A 22,664-nucleotide genomic window follows, 5' to 3' on the forward strand; every position below is an offset into this window, starting at 1 on the left:
AACTGATTGGTTTAAGCCATGAGGGATGTACGTGCTGAACTACATGGTTTCCCAACATGTTATCAACCACCATAAACTACTGGGAGGGTCATCTGGCATCCCAGGTATTTCCCTGTCTCATGCTGATTGGTGGCTGCTAGGGGGCTGCTATGGATCCCCACCTAGCCTGACTGAGTCAGGGACACCTGGCTCTGCAGATCTCTCCTGTTATTTGTAGATAAACCACTTAGCAGGGTGGGAATGTGCTTAGGAGTGCTCTTTGGATTTTTCCAAGGACTAAGGCCATGTCCCTTCCTTGGACAGGCTTTGCTCTGAGATAGAGGCTGGTTTTTCAAGATGTTGGTCAGCAAGTGAATCCCAGCCACCTCCTCCCTCTGGGGAGTCTCCAGGTCCCACAGGTGGAAGATCCTTGAACCCCAGGCACCTGGACATTCAGGGGTCCCTCATCTCCTGTCCTATCATGCATCACAAGCTACACACATGTCACACATCACAACACACAGCTCATGTCACATGTCAGGTACCTGACATGTACAGTGTGTCATATGCTTCATGCTATGTCCTATCACAACACATGGCATGCCACACAGCACGTAGCACACACATCACACATCATGACACCTTGTGTCAAGTGTCCTGTCTCATGTATCACACGACACTGTCACATCACAGTACACAGCACACGATATCACCCATCACACCAGTGTTATGTCCCACACAACCTGTCATATCACAATAGCCATCTTAGGGCACACGGCATTCTGCTGTCTTGTGTCACACGTCACATCATGTCACATCATGGCCTCCTGATCCATGGTTAGTGACCCCCCCCCCTTTTTGGTAAGGTCAGGGAAGGCACCAGCACTCTCTCCACCCTCATCTGAGGGGCCCAGGAAGGCTAGCAGGTGGCCAGTCTGAGGTCCACAGCCAAGGCCAACTGTAGGTATGTTGGACACCAGAGCCCCCCTTCTGCCACAATGCAAATGTGTCCCTGCTATTTGAGCACAACTCTAGGAGCTGCCCCACTCTCCACTCAGCTGTCCTTAGAGATGCCACCATGAGCCCTACAAATCCCTGGAAGTGATGGTAATAAACCAAGACCAGAGAGACCCACGATGTCCCAAATTAAGGTACTTGAGGCCTTCCTCAGGGAAGAGACTGGGCTGGCAGGAGCATGCCAGCCACACCCCTGGGCCATGTGGCCTGCCCTATCCCCCAAGGCCATCCAGAGCAGAGACCAGCAGGCTCTGGTCTGATAGCCATTCTGTCCACGCCTGGCAGTTGAACAGCTGGGCAGTGGGTGTAGGGACCAGCACTTCCTGACCTTGAGCCAGAGTCATCCCCCACCAAGAGGCAGACACAACATCGGTGCCAAATCCCCGGCTCCCAGAGGGCCCTGCACCCACCTCAGATGGAAGTGGCCCACGGCCAGTCTCCACAGATCACAGGCCTATGTCCTCCTGCTCAGCTATCCAGAAGCTTTTCTCTGGGAATGTTTTGGAACAAGAAAAGCTACTCCTAAGTGTTTAAAGGCCACTGTCCCATAACCCAGCCGCCGTGTCCTTGGAAGCATCATGGTGAAAGCACTGGGCTGCTGTGGCAGCCACGGACACTGTCAGAGGGAAAGCAGCCCTGTGCGTGTATGCGGACACATACAAGGGGAACACAAGCATTCAGAGGACACACACACACAGGGAGAAGAGCCACTTGAGTGGCAGGACACACAGAAGCGAGGGCTCACTTTGGTGAAACAGTGTGGGTGGTTCTCTTTTCTCTAGAAAAATGTATTTCTCTACTGTTTTCCAACTTTTCTTAGAATACAGAGTAAGAGGGTGTCAGATAACGTTAACCCCAAAATGCCCCTTTCAGCAGTAAAAGCCTGTTCCGGCAGGGCGCCATCATAGGGACACACAATATCTCCAAAGTCTTGGCTCACCTGGGAATGTGACCTCGGTCGCCTCCATGGGGAAACCATCCCAAACCGAGCAGCCTGTGTGTCTTATCTGGGAATCGTCATTGTGTTGCTATTTATAACAGCAAGAAAAACCGGACACCCAAGAGGGCCTGGCAACAGAAACAAGGGTCCCTGGGGGCAGTCATGAAGCCCCTGGACAGGGAAGAAGGCAGTGGGTGCTATACGGAAAGGGCACAGAGCTTCTCACGCCAACTCCACACCCCAGAGCAAAACCAAAGCCAAGTATGGTCGCTTCGCTCCTCCAGAACCCACAGGGCTTTCTCCTGGCCTCTATGCCACCAATTCTCTGCAGTCTGCTGAACTTCACAAAACCAAAAAAAGACAGCACCTAGCAAGCCAGCCAGCAAGTGTCCAGGGCCACATGGGCGCCGGGACCAGCTCGTGACCTAGGCGGCAGCCGAGTGTTTACAGCGAGGCTATTTTCATTTCCCGGGCGAGGTTACCATGGAGTTTGATTCCTCAAGTGCTCCCTTTGGCATCTGCTCTATAAATGGCCTCAGGGTTTGCACAGTGCACTTGCTGGAGACAGAATTACCAACGCTGGAAAACCCTGGCCGCTTCTCCCTGGGCTTCTGCCACCTGTCAGTCTCCTCCTGGGAGGCCCACCCAGCACCCTAAGCAGGCACGGAGCAACCGTGGCCTGCCGAGTGCCAGGGTCCTGAGTGCAGCTGGACAGCTGGGGGTCCGTCTCCTGCCTGTGGGGAAATGGCAGATGAGAGATCTGACACAGGTCTCTGCCACCTGATGTTATCTAGGCCTAAGGGTTTGAGTGAGAAATAAAAGTCACCGGGAGACCTGGTAGCTACGTGAAGGCGGGCCCCGAGATTAGTCAGGCACTTCTTGCCAAGCTGCTTGAGATTTCCCTTGAGAGCCAGGTGGTCACTGTGTGTTCTGGTCATTAATCAGCCTGATTCGGGCACCCCAGGCACTACCCTCTGGGGACAGGCTGTCGGGTCGAGAGAGGGCCTGGCACAGGGTGGGTTTTGTGAGCAGCTCATGGCTCCCTCAAGCTGCAAGTCATTCTTACTCACCAGATGAGATGTGGGGGCGTGGGGAGTCCCTGGGCCTTTGCAGGTGGAGGGGAAAAGGCAGAGTGAACTCGCTGCCTCCTCCTGGACACAGGACTCCTCTCACTATCCTGGCTCTTACACACCCAGTCACTGCCAGGGCACATCCCCCAAGAGACAAGAAGGACCTTGGGAAGCAGGAGGTACCCAGGATGCCTCCCCAGAGGGCACAGCCCCTCCCACCATCTCCCCCAAAGGTAGGTACCCTGAGGCACAGGTGCAGGATGGACCACAATCAGCACGTGCTACTCAGGGTCAGCACTGGCTCCCAGGACCCACCCCACCCACTCTACCAGCCACATGGCCACAAGCCTACTAGGGGCAACAGGGGCCACAGGGCAGGGCTGTTGCTCATCCCTGGAGTCTCAAGGTAGTAAAGGAGAGGGTCACCTGTCCTCACCTACGCAGGCCAGGAGAATGGAAAGGGAGGCAGTTCCCCATGCCCTTGATCCACATACATCCAGTCACTGAAGGTGACTCAGAATGTGGCACTCACATCTGCTGTTGGTCCATCCACCAAATCTCCCAGCAGCACCAAGAGCTAAAGGGACAGCCCTGACCGGGGAGAAATGGGCCCTTGCTGGGGCAAGAATACTGACCCCAACACAGATGGTGCTCAGGGGATCCTGGGAGAAGATGGGAAGGCATCAGAGAAGCCCTGGTGGCCCCACTCTTAGCAACAGCCACTTCCTTATCTGTAAAATGAGCAAAGGGCAGAATCTTGCAAAACTGCAGCCTGAGGCTCAGCATGGGGTCTCAGATCCCCGCCCCCACCCTGGGGTGCTCCTGGTCACACCCATTTTAGAGCTGACCAGGGCCTCTAGTGTGACTGGAGCCAAGACCTGCTGTCCAAAAAGTATGCACATCACAGAGCGGCCCTGCACTCACAGGTACGGCGGGAAAGGCCTGCAGGAGCAGGTGACCCCACAGGAGTCTTCTCCAGCGCCGTCCCATCTCTATGCCACTCAAAGAGTAAAAGTCAACACCAAAGATAAAATAAAATCCCTCAGCAGTGCCAAAAATACCTCCCCATGGGATGAGGCTCAGCAGGCGGCAGCTTCCACAGCAGCAACCGTTGCTATGGAGACCAGGCTCCAGACAGGGCACAGAGACGGACAGAGAGGGGGCCGGTCAGCTGGTGGGGGACTGCGAGGGGGACAGCTAGAGGGACTGGGGGAATGGAAAGGTGGAAAGGGGGCCAAGGTGGATGGAGGGGGGCAGCTGGAATGGGAGAGAAGAGTGGGCTGGCCTTTGGGGTCCTCTCCAGGCAATGGGGGTCTGAGGCCAAGCCTTGGTCCACTGCCCTTGGACCTGCAGGCCTGGCCGGCTCCACTCTTCCCCATGGCCGCCCCTCCCCGACCAGGGGCTGACTCTGACCCCCTGCTGACACTATGGGGACACAGTGGCCCTCTGCTTGACCCTGGGATAGGGAGGACCCACAGCCCTCCGGGCCTCCAGTGCCTCTCCCAGGGATTGGTGAAAGTGATCAGCAGATAAAGCCGTGGGGACAGTTTGCTCAGCAGTAAAATCTGTGGTCACTGGCAGGAAAGAAGCAGGGTCCTTCTCAGATGTCAGCACATTTCTGATGTGAACTCCCCTGCAGAGAGCCCTGAGTCCTGTACTCACTGACCCCCGGTCTGGCCCAGTCCACACCTGGTCTCTGTTAGCTTCTTGCCCTGGGGCTTGTAGTGCCACCAGCCCTCCAGCCTGCAGGGCCTCGACATCTGCCCACTGCTGTCTACCTCCCCTGCAGGACCGTGAGTATGAGCTGTGGGGAAGGAGGAATGGGCTCCCCGCCCTCTGCCCCTCAGGACCTTGTACACAGCTACACGTGCCTAAAACTGCTTTCATATACCCTCCCCCAAGAACCTTCAAGGGCTCCCTACTACCCACCTGACTGGGAAGCCTGTTCGAACACTCCCTGAGTGAGGTTTTGCCTTCTCTGCCGACCTCTCCAGCACTCAGTAGAACATCCCCCACACCACTCAGCCATCCTCCGACACTCCCTCCCAAGAATGTCCCACATGGCTCCAGGTCCTGCTCAGAACGCCCTCCAAACACTCCCACTCTGCTAGGCATCCAGCCCTGGGCTGTGCTCTGTCCACTGGCCTGCGGTGCTGGCCAGCAGGGGCAGCATCCAGGCTGCACTAATGTCCCCCAGCTTCAGGAACAAACCACCACAAACTGGGCTCACAACAACACACACTTACTCTCACACCCGTGGAGGCCAGAGGGTGAGGCTGGTCTCACCTGGCAAAGCCGAGGGTTAGCAGAGGTGACGACCCCGGGGTTGCAGAGAAGCTGTCCCCACCCCTTTCCACCTTCCACAGGAGCGGAGTCTGATGACCCTTTGCTCCCTCTTCCACACTCACACCTCCTTCAGACCCTGGCCGCCCCCCATCTCCCACTTGGGTGGACTCTGCCGAGGAGACCAGGCCCCACAGTATCCAGGACAACCTCCCCGTATCAAGACCCTTAGTCCATCTGCAGAGTCCCTTTCACTGCATATGATCTCATGTCCACAGGTTCTGGGGACCAGGACGTGGCTGCTTCCTTGATCGGGCTCCCTCACCCCCGCCCCCACCAGACCCTCTCCTGGCCAACTCCTTCCCCTCCCACCCTCCTCTATGGCCAGCCGACAGCCAGGAGGTGACTCCGCTTTAATTTGCTTTTCACTGAAAGAAAGAATCCTCCCCCAGCACCTCCCTCCAGCCAGCCCCACCTCCCCAGCATCCTCCAGGGTCACCACACTCACTGCCTCCCCAGGCCACCTGCCCATGCAGTCCCTGTCCATCCACAATCCTGAACAGCGCACTACCCCCTGGGCCAAACCCTTGGCACACCAGGGCCCCTCAGCAAAGGACACCCAGGCTCCAGGCTCAGTCAGACCACAGCCCCCAGGAAGGGCCTCTCTGATCCCCCAGGAGGCCCTGGGCCGGGCCCCTCCAGCAGGGACATGGCTGCCCATGCATACCACAGCCCCCACCCTCCCACTGCCGATGTGGACACAGACCCTGGACAGCCCTTCTTCCCAGCCCCAACAGCTGCCACTTGGACACCAGCCTCACAGACATCATCAGATGTGGTCCTTGAAGGGGAAAGGGCAATGTCTACCCAGGGGGACCCTACAGGACCCCCACGAGGACAGCCAGCCATAGCGAGCGTGACCCACACAGGCCTCGGTGTCCCCAAGCCCTGGAAAAGCTGCCTGCCAACCTCACGGGCAACGGGAGGACTGGCCAGCTGCAGCCACCATCCACCCTCCTGATCCAGCACCAACGGGATGAAAGGCCATGCAAATGCCCAGCCCTCCCAGTGTGGTGCCCTCAGGCCCCCAGTAGTTCCAATCCCTTCCCAGCAGAAGGTGTCCCCAGGCCCACAGGACAGGTGCTTCCCCCAAGTCCCCATCAAAGGGCTCCTCTTTCCCACAGAAACACCGTCAGGACAGACCGGTTCCCTGGCAGAAGAGCCAAGGGGACACACCCACACACGTGTGCACAGCACCCAGCAGAGGCCAGCAGGGAGCCCTCACACACAGCACGGCTGGAGGCTGGGGTCAGGCCACAGGACAAGGCCTAGGGGCGTGAGCTGCACCCGTGACAACCAAGCCCACCAGAGGTCCACAGTACAGCTGAGCACTGGGCCCTCTGGACTATGAGGGGACAGTGTCACACCCAGATCACCCCTTATCCCCCACGCCCCCAGAGCCCAGAGTATGTGGTAGGTGGAGCCAGAGGGCAAGACCCCACAGTGACATGGGGCACCTCCGACCAGGTCTCCAGGTGGGGACTTGGCAACCGCACCCCACCCCCAGCCCTGCCAGGCCTGGGGGGTTGTGCTGTGGCCTGCAGCGGAGAGACACAAAGGGCCTTCCTGAAAACCTTCCGTAAACTGCTCAGGGAAGCAGCCAGCAGGGCTGGAACGTTCCAATGTCACCATCTCCTCTCGCTCCCCTCGGAGAACAGACCATGCCTTTGTCTTTCTATCCTTGCCGTCATCAAATATTTACAAAGGCTGACAGGTCATTTCAGCCAGTCGAGAGCCAAGCGGGCTCTTCCCAGGACGAGGGGGTGGGGAGGGAGGCACAGGTGAGACAGCCGGTCCCAAACACCTGGAAGGCTCTGGGAGGCCCAGGAGGCCCAGGCCAGAGGCCAGACTGCTTCCTGCAGGGAAAGTCACTGTCCCCAGGGCCTCCGACCACATCCCACCAGGGGTTCAAGTCCTGGGTGTCTGGACCCAGTGCCCAGGGCTAGCAGCCAGCGGGGCTGGGTAGAGACCCTGGCCCTGCTCCCTCGAGCTCTGGGCCAGCACATGCCGGCCCATCCTCCATGCTGCCTCGAGAGAACTCACAGAGCGTGCCCAGCCACTGGGCTGGCAGGCAGGGCCTTGGGCAGTGGAGGACCAGGACAGTGTCCACCCACCTCCCCCAGGGAATGCTAGGGCAGGTTCATCCATGAATAGGCTGCTGCTCAGGGTCTCTGTGGGCAGCAAACAGCATCCCAAGGAGCACAGGGGTCCACAGGTGGGGGAGGGGCTGCACGCATGGGGACTGTCCCTGAGGATCCAGAGAGGGGAAGACAGAATGACCCTTCTGTCATTGTGGCATCTTATCTTCCTAAACTTCTAGAGATTATCGCCTGGTCCTTTCAGCTTGAAAGCCTGATTCTCTGCTTTCCTTCTTCCTCGGTTCTGCTGCATTCTCTTCGAGCTATTGGTCTCCGCGTTCCACCCTTTTCCCTCCACCCCATCCCACCCTCCTCCTAAGTGCGGCTATCTCGGCGGATTCACTTTGTGCCTCTTTTTACAAATGGCAAAGGCACAGCCACTGCACCCTAATGCCACATGCTATCGCCCCCGTTCCGCCATTTGTGTTCCTATTGAACTTGAATGGCCGTTAAGTCAGGTGGGAGAGGGTACAGGCAGCCATCAGGCAGACCCACCCTGGACCTCAACTCTGGACACAGCAGCCAGCAAGCATGGCTGGGCAGCAGGGAGACCCCAGAACAAGCCGTTAGGGTGTGTATCATGGCCCCTCCCACCATCTTTACTGACCCAAGTGAGACTACCCCTGGGTACAGCATCATCTCCACTCGTGGGGGTCAGAGACAATCAGAGGCCCCCATGCAGCCCCTGCCATGCACACAGGGACAGCACACCCGCTGGGGCTAGCCTGCACACGGGACACTGCCCAGCCAGCAGAAAGAGAGGTGGTGCTAGGACCCTGCCTCCCGTCTCCAAACACGCTACCCGTGCACTCGGGTGCTCACAGTGGGCACGGGAGGCACCCCAGCCAGGCCTGGGATGAGGCAGCCAGCTGCGCACAACATCCTTCTTCTGGCTTTGGTTGCCTGTGAAGGTCAGAGGCAGGGGACTCTCACCCAGGGATAACCAGGTTAGGTCCGTCACTGGGCTACAAAGGCCTCGGGAGGAGGGGACTCTGAAACCCTTGCGTGCTTGCCTCCTCACTCTCCGCCAACATCAACTTTCTCCATTTCTTTCAAAAGAGCCAAGTTCACTCCCCAGTTCAAACGTCTCCTTTTAAGAGAAGAAATTCCCTGGACTTCTCCGGGCAGAAGTCAGCAGCCTTGCTCTGGCTGACCTGGCCAGAGGGTTTCCTGATGTGAGGACTCAAGAAGGCAGCCCAGGGCACCGCTTGGCCACCAGGGGTATGAGCCCTGCTGACCACGCGGGGGTATGTGGGGATTGGGGAGCATCTGTAGTCACTGACCCTGGCTGATACTTGCAGGGAGGTCTCCAGTCCAGACCAGAGGATGCGGGAAGCATCATAGCTCAGCCCTGGGACCATCAGAGTAGCCAAGGCACCTCCCCCAAGACTCCAGGCTTTGGCCACCACCTTCTGGGACGTGTGGGTGGCCCTGGCACAGCCAAGCTCAGAAGCTGCACCCAATGGAGGATGAGTATCAGGACCACATAAGGGCAGCAAGCCACAGGCCCAGCCAAGAGGGTGCAAAGGTCTATGTCCAGCTGAAAGGGAGCCAGGCAGAGCTGAGCTAGGTCTTGGTCTACCTCAAACCCACCAGTAAGGGGATGGCAGGCGGGGCTGACCCCAGGCCTGACTCACAACGTGGTGAGACTCTGCCCAAGCTGCCCAGCTCAGTGCCCAGGCCTCAAGAAGCTGGGCAGGATTAGGTAAGGGGAGGGAGGACCCTAGAATGGTTGGCACCATTTACCTTCACCACACACATTAGCAAAGATGCCACAACTGTGAAAAACGACCCAAGAATATCTAAATCAGACAAGAAGGGCTTCGACCAGCACGGAAACTGCTGTGTCGGAGGAGAGCTTCTGGACAGTTCCACCTGCACCTCTTTGGTGTCTGTCCCATCACCTCCCTAGGGACAGCCCCTCCAACGGTAGCCACACCCTCTGCCCCTGTGAAACCCCACACCGGGGCACCCCTCCTCCGTGGAGCAGGCCCAGAACTGGCAGGTGGGGTGGACAACCAGACCCCACACACAGCCCTGCCCTAGGTGACAGGCACCCGGTGAGGCCTGAGGAAGCCACAAGGGCCCCACCCAGAGCCGGTGGACAGGTGGCAGATGGTCTCCTGGGCAGTGTCCTCCAGCCAGCTGCTCAGAGCACCCCAGGACATTGTGTCCTGGCAGCACTAATGATTCCGCTTCAGACAAAGCTGAGGCCCGAGCCCATACAGCCAGGGCCTGAGGTCAGCCTCCTCGGGCTGCGCCATGGCCCTGTGCTGGAGCAGGTCCCCGCTCTGACGTCCTGGTTTCCCTGTTCCTGTTTCTGCCTCAGAAAGGGGAAAATGGCAGGACTCCCCCCGACCCCGGGAAGTGACCTGTCCCCAGTGCACAGAGGGGGCTCGGCATGGTTACTTCTGCAATCGCAGCGCTCTGGTCCCCTGCAGGAGAGGCCTGTCTGCCTCTGCGACCTGCATGCACAGCACCAGCACCAGAAATGCATGAACTGGCTCCATGCAGACCAGATGGGGGTCTCTATGAGACCCTTGGCCCTGAGCCCTCCAGACACAATGCCAACAGGTGGAAAAACAACCACTGGGTGAATAGAGACGCGACAAGCAGACCCAACACAGAACCCCTGGTTATTTCTTAGATCCCAACAGGGAAAAGCAGGAAGAGCCCCTCCCCCCCGGGAAGCATGGTCCACACACCAGACAACACGCAATCGGATCTGTCCAGCCAGACCCAAGCGCGAGGCTGTGTCCTGGCTCTGCTGGGACGTGTCCTCGTTCCTGTCGGGAGACGCCTGCTGAAGTATTCAGGGGGAATCAAAACTAGGTCAGAAAAAACCCGGACACAGAGATGCAGCCGTAGAGGAGATGTTGTGAAATACGACGGTGACTCCAACGGCTCCTGGGTTTAAGTTTGTCAGAGTAAATGGTTACAGGTAAAGAAGCCTGCATGGTGGCAAGGCAGAGAAAGCTGTGACAGCGGGCTGGGGTGGCAGGTGGCGAGCTGGGAGCAGCCCACACAAGAAGGAAAGGACTGTAGGTGCCTGGGGGTCAGGGTGTGGGCAGGGAGGAGTACTCAGGCGTGCTGGGGTGCAGGATGTTCTGTGTGGGGGATGAGCCCGGGCAGAGGAGGTGCCCTCGCTCACAGGCACCAGCTGAGTCTGGAGGGAGGAATTAACCAAGACAGACGGCAGGCACCTCCCTACCACACAACCTGCCACTCCCTCCTAGCCAACCGGAATCCACGCTGCCCAGCCCAGGGAAGAGATCAAAGCCAGCGACACCAACCAAGCCTTTTCCAGATACCCCTGCAGCTAGAGAGGCCATAGGATCCAGTTCTAACCAGAGAAATCAAGTAGGATCATGGATAAATATTTTATGGATTAAAATATGGGCAGATGGGGTAGAGAGGGAAGGGGAGGGGGGATAGTAGGGGATAGGAAAGGTAGCAGAATACAACAGTCACTAATAGGGCATTATGTAAAAATGTGGATGTGTAACCGATGTGATTCTGCAACTTGTATTTGGGGTAAAAAATGGGAGTTCATAACCCACTTGAATCAAATGTATGGAAGATGATATGTCATGAGCTGTGTAATGTTTTGAACAACCAAAAAAAAAAAAAAAAATATATGGGCAGAGTCATTTGAGAAAGAGACTCTACTAGCCCCTACCTAACCAGCTCCTCACTTGCTTCCTGCCTTCAAAGCGTTTACAAGCCTGGAGCTGTGGCAGCCCTCTTGGAAGTAGGTGGCAACCAACTGCCAAGACATCTGAGGAGAGTTTAAGAGAAAGAGAAAATGCCATGTCCCTGCTGACACTGCTAAGCTGCCTAGAGGGCCCTCAACTGGCTGCCATCTGCAGATTTCAGTTTCTAGGGAAAGGCTGGCACTGCTCAGCACCACTGGCTCACAGCTGAGAATTTCCGCAGCCCACCCACCATGAGCAAGCACAGAAGAACCAGGAGAGCAAGGACACTGGAGCGAGCATGGCCCCTCCAGAGCGGCTTCTGGCCTGCGACAGGTGGGGGCTCCAGAGCGAAGCATCCCCGCGTCGCTCCGAGCTCTGCTCACGGCACCGTCACCCATGATTCAGGAGGCCCCATCTCTTGCAGTGGTGCCAAGAAACAGCAGGAAGATCTTCGCCGCTAGCAGACCCCCACAGGCGCACCCCTCCTCAGAGCCCACTCTGATCTCACAAGACACCTGTGCAAAGAAAAGAAGCTGTGGGGACCCTTGTCTCCCAGCCGCCCGCAGAGCTTCCCAACACCGGGGCGTTCTAAAGACTCTGCTAAGTCTACCATGGGGGTGCCTCGTCCAACGCTCCTCAAGCCTATCTAGCGACAGCCGCCCTTTCTGCAAATGGGACACAGCAGGAGAAAGGGCCCGCACGAAGTGGCGTGAGCCGCGATTCCGGCTTGGACGTGAGCTGCCCTCTGGGTCTCCTTTCTCCTCACTGAAAACAGAATTCTAAGGACCAATGGGCTCACACATGAGCTCAGAACCCAAGAAAGTCCTCAGCAAACCAGAACTTCCTCCCTTCCCTTCCTGCCCTTGGCCAATGGATGTCCTGGCTACACCTGGGTGTCCTACAGGTCTGGGCTCCAGGCCTGGACCTCCCTCCAAGAGGCCCCTGGGGCCCCACACAGAAGCAGCCCTGGGCAAACTCACCAGGACTCAGGTCACCGAGCCTCTTGCCCAGTGTCCTGAGCCCCGTCTCCACCCTGCTGGCCTGCTGGCCCTCACGTTTGAAAAGTATTCCTGTCCACATCTTTAACCTCTAGAATCATCCTGGATACAATGCACCCTGAATACTCTCGTGGCCAGCTGCCCAGGTGCTCAGGGAGGTGGGTGGGAGGGGGCCATCTACCTGGGCCCCCCAGCGTTTCCATGAGGACACAAAGACCCTCGACTCAGAGGCCCTGGAAGCACATGCTCAGGGAGCCCTGGACCCAGGACCACCTCCCCATGACCAGAAGGCTCTGTCCAGCTCTGCCCCCACCTCCCCGAGAGCAGGGCAGGGCTGGCCTCTCTGAAAAAGAAAGAGCCCATGGGGCCAGAATAGTAGGTCAAAAACCAGGAGCAAACCCAGAATCCTTGCTCCCCCCCTCACTAGCCAACAACTTTAAAAGATGATCTAGAAACAAGTAAAAAAAATCGATTTTTAAAAGCTGACATTGCAGCTGCATTGTTTTAAAAAATATAGAGAGATATATGTGAACAAGAACAAGAATATAATATGAAAAATAAAAGCATCTGTATTCAGCCAGGTGCAGTGGCGCATGCCTGTCATCCCGGCAGCTCTGGAGGCTGAGGCAGGAGGATCGCAAGTTCAAAGCCAGCCTCATCAAGAGTGAGGCCCTAAGCAACTCAAGTGAGACCCTGTCTCTAAATAAAATACAGAATAGGGCTGGGGATGTGGCTTAGTGGTCAAGTGCCCCTGAGTTCAATCCCCAGAACCAAAAAAAAAGTAACTGTATTCATGAATTACAGGTGACTTTTTTTTCCCAGTGTTTGCAAACTTAACTTCTTTCACACAGTTGTATTCCTTTTTAAAAATCAATTCATTCCTTTACAGAGAAGTTGTAGGTTTCCGGGAGGGTTGTGCAGACAGTACAGAGTTCCCTGCACTCCCACACACCCACACAGGCTCTCCTACTGTTAACAGCTTGCCTTGATGTGGTAAGTTTATTACAATCAATGACCCAAAATAGATACTTCATTATTCACTGAAGTCCAAAGTTTACTCTCGGGGTTAGAGAGTCTGTGGGTTTGAACAAATGGAAATGACATGTAGCTGCCACTATTCGATCACACAGACTAGTTTTACTGCCTTAAAAATCCTGGGTGGGTGCTCCACCTCATTATCCCTGTCCTCCCTGACCTCTGGCAACTGTTCGTCCTTACTGCCTCGGTGGCTTCACTCCTTGCAGCACGTCAGATCGCTGCCATCATACAGCACGTGGGCTTTCCAGACTGACTTCTCTGACTTAGGCATCCGCGTAGAAGATTCCTCCAGGTCTCTCCATGGCTTGATAGCGCCATTCTTTTCAGTGCTATGTAGCATTCCATTGTCTGGATGTACCACAGTTGATTTACCCATGCGTCTTCTGAAGGGCATCTTGGTTGCTTCCAAGTTTTGACAATTATGAATAAAGCTGCTATAAACATCCGTGTGTAGGTTTTTGTGTGGACATGTTTTCAATGTTTCATGTTTGGGTAAATACCAAGGAAAGAGATTGCTGGGTTGTTTGGTAAGAATATGTTTCATATTGTAAGAAACTGCCAGTCTTCCAAAGTGGCTGCGCCATTTTGAATTCCCACCATGCATGAAGGAGGGTTTACTGGCTCCACGTCGTCACCGGCGTTTGGTGTTGTCAGAGTTCTGGAGCTGGACCGTTCTACTAGAGGTCTACCAGTATCTCACTGTGGCTTTAATTTGCATTTCCCTGTTGACATATGATATTAAGCATCTTTTCATATGCTTATTGGCTATCTGGATATCATCTTTGGTGAGGTGTCTGTTCACATTTTTGGCCTACTTTTTAAAATCTGGTTGTTTGTTTTCTTATTGTTGAGTTTCAAAAGTTCTTTGTGTGTTTTGGAAGGATCCTTTATCAGAAGTTCCCTTTGCAAATATTTTCTCCCAGTCTGGGACCGGTCTTCTCATTCTCTTAACAGTGTCTTTCACAGACCAGTTTTTTTTTTTTTTTTTTTAATTTTAATGCAGTCCAGCTTATCAATCATTTCTTTCACGGACTGTGCCTCTGGTGTTGTATCTAAAATAATCATTGCCAAACCCAAGGTCACCTAGATTTTCTCCTACATTATCTTCTAGGAGCTTTACAGCTTTGAATTTCACACTTAGGTCTGTGTTCGATTTTAAGTTAATTTTGTGAAGAAGGTAAGGTCTCTGTCCAGATTGTTTTTTCCTGGTACTGGAGACTGAATCCAGAACCTTGCACATGCTAGGTGAGTGCTTTACTGCTCAGTACATGCCCAGCACTAGATTTGGTGTTTTGCATATAGATGTCCAATTGACCCCTTGTTGAAAAACACCATGTTGCTCTGCACGGTGGTGCACACCTGTAATCCCAGCAGCTCGGGAGGCTAAGGCAGGAGGATCACAAGTTCAAAGCCAGCCTCAGCAACTTAGTGAGGCCTTTAGCAACTCAGCGAGACCCCGTCTCAAAATAAAAAAGAGCTGTTATGTGGCTCAGTGGTGCAGTGCCCCTGGGTTCGATCCCTGGTACCAGAAAAAGAAAAGACTATCTTTGCTCCGTTGAAATATCTTTGCTCTTTTATCAAAGATCACTTGGCTTTCCCTGTGTGGATCTATTTCTGGGCTCTCTATTCTGTTCCATTGATCTATCCATCCACCCTTCCTCCAATACCACACTGAACACTTTTAGTCTTTTCCAAAAAATTCTAGGATATATTTAATGGAAGCTAACTTAAATCAGAGGTAGTAATCAAATACTTAAAGAAATTCTTAGAATTCGGTCCTCCAGGAATAGAACTGGATGGGAAAACTCCTGGAAGCACAGGAAAACTTACAACAATCTTTTTTTTTTTTTTTTTTAATTTTGTACCACTGAGCTACATCACAACCTTTTATATTTTGAGACAAGGTCTCACTGAGTTCCTGAGGCTAGCCTCTAACTTTCGATCCTCCTGCCTCAGTCTCCTGAGTAGGTGGAATTACAGGTATTCACCACTGGATCTAGTTCAACAACCTTCCGGTTGCCACACTTCAAAACTTCACCATCCTCTCCTCTCAGGGCTTCTCTACCCAGAGAGGGTTCCCCCAACTCATAGTCCTAGATTCTCCATGGTCAGAGGCAGATCCTGACTTGCTTTTCAAAAGTGCCGTTCACACACTTTTCCTTATCTGCAGCTCAAATGGTAAGACAACGGCAGCCCAGGTGCCTCAGGCTCTGCTGCCCCTTGCATCACACAAGGGCAGGGGCACAACCAGCCCCACCAGGTTCAAGCTGCTTGCTCTCCACTGCACATCTCATCCGGACCTTTTTCAGGAGGTGAGAAAAGGGTACGCTCTGGCTGATGCTTCTCTCAACTGTCCTGTGGCCATAGGGTCAGCTAGCACCATCCCCCTGCACACAGGAGCAAACCAAGGCTCAGAAAGGCAGGCCCTTCCCATGCTGTACCAGGGCAGACCTTCTCCCCAGGAACGACAGCTTGTACAGGGACCCCGTGGCCAGGATCTTTGGTGGAGTTTCCTGGTCCAGCTGTGGGGCTCCAATGCCCCGCATCCCACCACAATCGCTCAACCAACGTAGACTGCAAAGGAGACCAGACACACAGCCCAGAACTCTGCTGGACTGGGTCAAGTTCTCCTCCGCCACAGCAGTAACGCAGAGCCCCGTGCCGTCACCTTGGGCTTCTTCCAGCGGTGGCCTGAAGCCAGGCTCAAGCCACAAGCCCCAAGAGACACCCACAGGGGCAGAAGAGCCACGCTCTCAGCAAATCCAGGCTTTCTGGAAGGTTGAGTGGCAGGCTCAGGACAAGCCCAGGCGGCCCTTCACGGCACTCCCTCCAACCTCGTGACAGCCACTCCGGGCAGGGCTGCGGCAACTGGCCCCTCTCTCCTGGCCTGACTTGAGGCCCACCCTCCTCTGGGGTTCAGTCTTGCTCCTGAGCTGACTACCCAGACCCCCAAAGATAGGTTCTGCCTAAGAGAGCCTGCTCCCCACGAGGAGCACCTTCACTGCCTACAGGATGGTCAGGTTGAAGTCGAGCACGTTCTGAGCCAGGACCTGATCCTCCTCCAGATCCACTTCCCACCTCCTTCTCAGAGGACAGCTATCGCACCCCGCCAGCCCAAAGCTCTGCTGTTACCCCAACTCCCACCTTCAGTTCCAACCTGCAGCAAATCCTGTGCTCTCCTCCTTCAAACACACCCAGAATCTGACCCTGCTCCCCACCCCAGCCCCACTCTGCAGGTGCAGAACCCTTTGCCTTGCCTGCTGGCTGGCCCCCTGCCCCACCTTTGTCCCCCACCTGTCCCCACATCAGCCAAGGAACCCTGTCAAAACCTCAGTCTGCTCTCACCCCTCCTTTTCTCTCAGAAGCCCCCAGTATGGCTCCCACCCTCAAAGAAACCAAGTCCTGGCCATACCTCCAGATCTCCCTATATGGCTGATACCGGCTGAGCTCTCCTCTGTGCTGAAATGGCTCTAACCTCAGGTCCTTTGCACGTCTGTTCTCTGCCTTCCTGTTCAGTGGCTCGCTCCTCCCTCTTCGGGGCCTCCTCCTAAGTACCTTGCACTCCCCCCACCATGGTATCCACCAGATCTGCTAATATGCTCTCACGTCTACTCATCTTGTGTTCTGGGTCATGATCTGTCCTGTTCGCTGTAGTGCTCCCAGGTCTGGAGCTCAGCCTGCACCGAACCCTGCCCCTTCCTCTGATGTCACCTCTAGCTAGCAGAGAGATGGCCCCACATCCACAGTGCCTGGCCCCACCTTAGAGCTACCCCTCGAAACAATGAAGCAAGTTAGGGGACGAGAGCCTCAGGAACGGTCCAACCTTCCAGGTGACCAAGTGACTGGGAGCATCCCCGGCCAACACTTACTCCAGGAGCCTGAGGCTGACACAGCCATCACCTAGCCCAGGTCCTTCGCCCCGGAGTGCTGTTTAGCCATTCAGCTAGTGCCAAGTCCCAGCTCCCTCAACAGAATGAAGCAACAGTCACACACCGCCTGGGCCTCGTGCAGCCCTAACAGGTCCCCAGGCCTCTTGGGCCCCTTTCCGTTAGCTGGTTTGTAGTTGGTCCCTGCCTTGCCTGGCTGGCATCCTTATGACCGCATCAAGGTCACCCAGGCCTCAGTTTTATCTCATGGCCACTCTGCCCACTTCTTGTAGGAAAGATCAAGGATGCGATGTCCACCTGCCCTAGCCCCCGCGGGGTGCTCAGCAGGGCATGTAGAGAGACGACGGAGACAGCCATCTCTACTGTCACAGAGAGTTCTGGTGCTGGTGCTGCAGGAGGCATATTTGATTGTCCTCTCAGGCTTCCTCACAGGTCACAGAGCTGAGAAGACATTGCTAAGGGACAGCAGGAAAAACAAGCCGCATATGCAGGTTTGCCCCTCACGTGGGAGACCATCCTGGCCTTTCTCTCAGGGCTCAGAAGGGCAATGCAGCTTACTCTGAGTCACACAGCAACCTGTCCCTAAACCAGGCTCAGCTGGGCACCTCTGAAGTCCAGGGCCTCTGAGGACACCTCAAAAGCACATGTCCAACTGCCCAGAAATGGCTTGCAACGGGGGACAAGCCACAGTGCCACACCCTCTTCTGCCCCCCCCCCCCACGATGGCAGCCACAGTTTAGGCTGCTCGTAGTCATTGCTGACCACACACACCTCACGACACCACTCAGGGGGAGGAGGGGACCTTGAGTCTATGGCAGGACGGCCATCTCCACAGGCCTAAGGACACCCAGCACCAGCCTTTCTCACCAATCAAAACAAAACCTCGGTCAGGGTGAAGCGTGAAACATCTCACCCAAGAACATAAACTCAGCGCTGCCATCCCGCTAGTGCCAAATCCCAGCTCCCTCAACAGAATGAAGCAACAGGAAGTTTCACACACACACAGGCAGGCGACCACCGGTCAAATCAGCCTGAGCCCTTGCAGAGAGTCTGGTCTCTGTGAGGAACACCACTGCTTCCTCGTGTCCCCCCACCCCTGTCCCCACCCCTCTGGGCATCAGTAGGGTGGGCGTGAAGGCAGGCCAGGCAGCAGTCGGGCCCCCCACACAAGGCCACCGATGCAAAGCATTCAGGCTCTTGAGAGGTGGGAACACAGCTCTGAGATGGCCATCACCACCGCACAGTGCCGCAGGAGGACCCCTCTCATGTTTGGGTGGCCCAGGGACCTCTCTACCGGATTCTCCAGCTGCCAAGGCTCCAGCAGGGCAGAACTGGACACCCCAGCCCCCATTCTCTTTAGGCCCTGCTCTGCCAGGGCCCAGCCAGTGCTGAGCTGAGAGTCACAAATGAAGGTCTCCACAAGGCAGATGGATCCCCGAACCTTGCATGGGGCCCCAGTCACCATCTAGGGAATCACAGGTCCCAGACCAACAGGGCACAGTGGCTTTCTGTGGAAGGCAGGGTTACAAAGGGTCTGAGACCCTGCGTCTCCTGAAAGTAGAGGACACGGACAGCGTCCCCTTCCGCCCCTTCCCCAGGGTCCCCGAGAGACAGAGCAGAAGCAGGCAGGGCCAGGAAAAGTCAGCAGGCCACTTCAACAGGTTCTGGACAGTGGCCGGGGCGTTTTCCCAGGACCCCTGGCCAACAAGGGAAGAGGGATTTCTAAGTCACATGGGACAGTGTCATCTCGGTCACCCATGTAGTCAAGAGTTAAGGAAGACATGAAAGTCAACATCCAGAGGCGGGAACAGGCTCACCAACACAAGGCACCCCAAGGGGCAGCCATGGGGATGCACCAGGTTCCCTATCACCGCTCTGTGGCCACAACACGCCAGGAGCCCCTCAGTGCCACCCCCTTCTAGCACTGTCATCCCTGTGCTGTGACTTTGCCCTGCCAGGCACGTGTCTCCCACACCACAGAGGTGAGCCTTGATGAAGGCTGAGCAATGCCCAGGTGGGACCCCAGCAGCCAGGTAGCCATGCCCAGAGCCGACAGGGGAGTCCTAAGCTGCCTCGCAGGCTGTCTGATGGGAAAGGGATCTATACAGGACCAGAGCTGGCCAAAGAGGGCCAAGGCCACATGGGATAGTCCCAGGAAAGAGCAGGGGTGTGGGAAGGAGATGGGAGTCTGACAGTATTTTCACTTCCTTCATGGTCACTGTAACGCGCTTTGGTGCCAAAAATAAAAGTTCACTCAAAAGCTATTTTTTAAATGGCTTACTCCCCACACCAATAACAATAACGTCAATAATAATAGTTCCAGTTTCAGCTTTGGCCCTCTAGAGAATTCAGGTGTGGCATCTTGCCCTTGGAGGTGAGATAAGCACACACAGTTCTCCCTGCAAACTTCTTTCAACACCAAGTCATGGAAGGAAATCAGATGTCCTCTAAGCTACTCGCTAGGTCCAAGATTGGGACATTTCTGCCCCTTAGCAGGGAACCCTGGAAAGAGTCAGCAAGCAATGCACCTCTCTGGTCTCCAGTGGGGGGAAAGGGGCCCAGAAGACCCCAGCCCAACCAGGTCACGAAAAGGAAACAGCCACCAGCCAGATTCCGGCGTACCCAAAGGGAGGCCACTCCCGCAGAGGCACTCTGGGCCAGAAGAGAGGAATAGAGACCCAGAGACCACAAGGCCACCCTGACTGAAGGCAACAAACACTCTGACAGACTGTCCCTCCACCATGCAAACCTGGACTCCCAGGAGGCCCCTCTCCCAATGCCCAGAAACACGGGGGACCAGGAGGCAAAATGAACCTCACCACACTGTGCAACGAGAAGGCACCCACCCCTGGCACAAAGCCAACCTGGCTAGCAAGAGTAGCCACCTGTCGCCCTCCACCAGCCAGGCAGGCCCTCTGCACTGTTGGTTGGTGAGGCCTGACTCTATACCACACCCAGGAGTGATCCTCTCTCAAGGACTCCAACACCCCTGCCCTAGTCCCCGTCCTGACATAGGGGCTTCTTACGTGTAGAACCCCTGCTGCCTACATCACCCCACTCAGCCCTGCCCCACAGCCCAGTCACCACACAGGGGACCCTGGGTGGGTTCCATCCTCCACTCCAGGCTGATGTCCTTCTTCCCTGGTCCCAAAATGCCCCTTGCCAACTCCTCTTGGGTGGCCTCAGGAGGTTACTCCATGACCCCATGACCTCATGGTTTGTGATGAGGAGGTCCCAGGCTAAACCTGTCACACAAGAGGTTCTCAATAAAGGGGCTCTTCTAAGTAGGTTCAGAACTCTGCCAGAGAAAACCCTCCCAGATCAGTCCAGGCAGAGGGAGGTGGCCTCCCGGCATGTACCTCGGCCTGGGTGAACAGGAGAGGCACCTCTTGTTGGGGGAGTGTGGGGGCAGCTTCCCCACCAGCTGGGAGGGGGTGCCTAGTAACCCCAGGGCAAGGAACAGCACTCTCTAGTCCAGAAACTACCCCCAACCTTTCCACTCCTATCTAGAGCCAAGGAGAAAAGACCCCTGGATGGAGGCCAAGCCCCACCCCGCTGCCCTGCTCACCACAGGCAGACCCAGCCACTGAACGGACGGACGGCCTTTCCTTAAAGGGAAGGAGAAATTAACAAGCTCCCAGAGTCATATGCTCCTGCACTGCCTCAGCCAGATCAGCAGGCTCAGGCTGCAGAGGTCTAACTCACATCCAGCCTGCTGCAGCACTCCTCTGCCCTCCGCCCGCAGTGGCATTCTGAGGCCACAGCACCAGTGCGTGTTCAGAGAGCCATGCTGGTCATCTAGCCAGAGCAGGGAGATGGGGAGCCAAAGCTCCTACCAGGCTCCAGAACCAAGAATCCTCATTTCCCCTTCCTGGATCCTCCCTCCCCTCTGCCTCTCACGTAGGTAGCAGGAACACACGGTGCACACACCCCAGGACCCCAGCCCTCGGAACCTGCCCCACCCACATATCCATTCTATTCCATCAAGGCCACCCCTTGCCACCAAGGCCACCTTTTGGCAAGGCTTAGAATCTGTGGTGCAGGTGGGAGGAGAGAGGATCTCCTCAGCCCCTCCTGAAGGACCCTGAAGGATACCACAGACCCCCATCACACAAAGCCACACAGAACCATGGAGGAGAGGCAAGACCTTGGAGCTCTTCGTCTTGGGGGAAGGGCTCACGGCAGGTCAACACCCACCACATGAGCCCGGCTTGCACACCCGGGCAGGTCACCCTGCAGGGGCTGGAGGACACAGTAACTGAATCCCATTTCTGGGCCAAAAATGAAGGCATCCTGCAGTGTGGCCTGCGGCCCTGGCACCCAGCTTGCCCTGGCTCGCCCAGCCTGCGTCAGCCTGGAAGGCCAGCTAACTTTACAGGCCAGTAGGGTAGGCTTACACCTCCAGCCAGCGCTCTCCCAGGCCGGCCTCTGCCTGACAGCTGCCCCCTCCCAAAGAGGGAGGGCCTGTAAACACCCCCTGTGACAGGAGCTGCCTCCTCTTCCAAGGCTGGCCTAGGGTTGCCTTTTATATAATCTTCCAGGGCCTGGGCTGACACAGCGAACGTGAGGGCAAGGTTAAGAAATTTGCACGCCCAGAGCCTTTGCATCCAAGAAAAAAGAAGGGAAGGAAAAAACCCACTAGCGTTTTGCATGACTTGGATTTAAGGGCTCTCACACATCCAAATGGTGAATAGATGGAGCCCTGGGAGCACCTAGAGGCTATGCACAGGGCTTCCAAAGCTTGCTCAGCAGGTCCCAGGACAGCACCAGGCACCATCCCTGGGTCACAGATCCCTGGGTCAGAGGAAGTCCTGTAGCCTGTAGGCTGAGGCACCTACACCTTCCAGGACACAGGAAGCTACTAATTTAAGGGCAGTTGAGAGGCCCCAAACTACCCTTTGAGAGGTCTTGACGCCCTCACACAGCCTCTAGGCTCTATTGGAACAGTGAAGTGGGTTAGGAGGGCTCTTCAAAGTACACAGCCCCCAAGTGCCCCCTCTCTAACGCCCCCCACAGCGTGGACACACACAGTACAAAGCCCAACATTGACCTCTGCCATCAAGTGGGCTGACAAGCCCCAGTCAGCACAGACACAGATCGGCCTCTTGTGCGCTGTTCACACAGGCCACCCACACAGAAGGTGACACACTCGGCAGCCCCCGCCATCCTCAGGGCTGCCTAGGGCCAGCTCAGGAGCAAGGACGCGCCCAAGGACGCATTCTCACACAGCCCACCTGCGGGCAGCGAGCCCTCACCTGCAGTTCGCACCAGGCCACCTCCACCCAGGTCTCGGTGTCCAGACCCTTGTAGACTGTCTTGAAGGAGCCCCGGCCCAGCTCGATGTCAAACTTAAGAAAGCGGCCGTCCAAAGAGGTGGCCACGGCCTTGAGATCGTCCTCGTCGTCGTCCTCCTCCTCTGGTTCATCCTTCCGTGCGCGCCCGGGCTCGGGCTTCGCCTCGGTGGCTCCAGCGTCCTCCTGCCTCGCTGCCGCCGCCTCCTCCTCCCGCGGGCCGTCGTCGGGGACCTGCGCGGTTGCCGCAGCAGCAGGGTCCGGGCTG

The 22,664-nt window shown here is 56.1% G+C and overlaps 1 protein-coding gene across 1 annotated transcript in view; it reads right to left on the reverse strand.

Annotated features, from left to right (window-relative positions):
- The window catches only part of Wnk2 (WNK lysine deficient protein kinase 2), a 120,318-nt gene that overhangs the window by 96,811 nt on the left and 843 nt on the right, over positions 1-22,664 (reverse strand). The window contains exon 2 of the mRNA XM_015506253.2: positions 22,361-22,661. Coding sequence (XP_015361739.1) covers positions 22,361-22,661 — 301 coding nt within the window. The remainder of the gene's footprint in view (positions 1-22,360; positions 22,662-22,664) is intronic.

Source organism: Marmota marmota, unplaced genomic scaffold (assembly GCF_001458135.2).
Source record: "Marmota marmota marmota unplaced genomic scaffold, marMar, whole genome shotgun sequence".
NCBI lineage: Eukaryota > Metazoa > Chordata > Mammalia > Rodentia > Sciuridae > Marmota > Marmota marmota.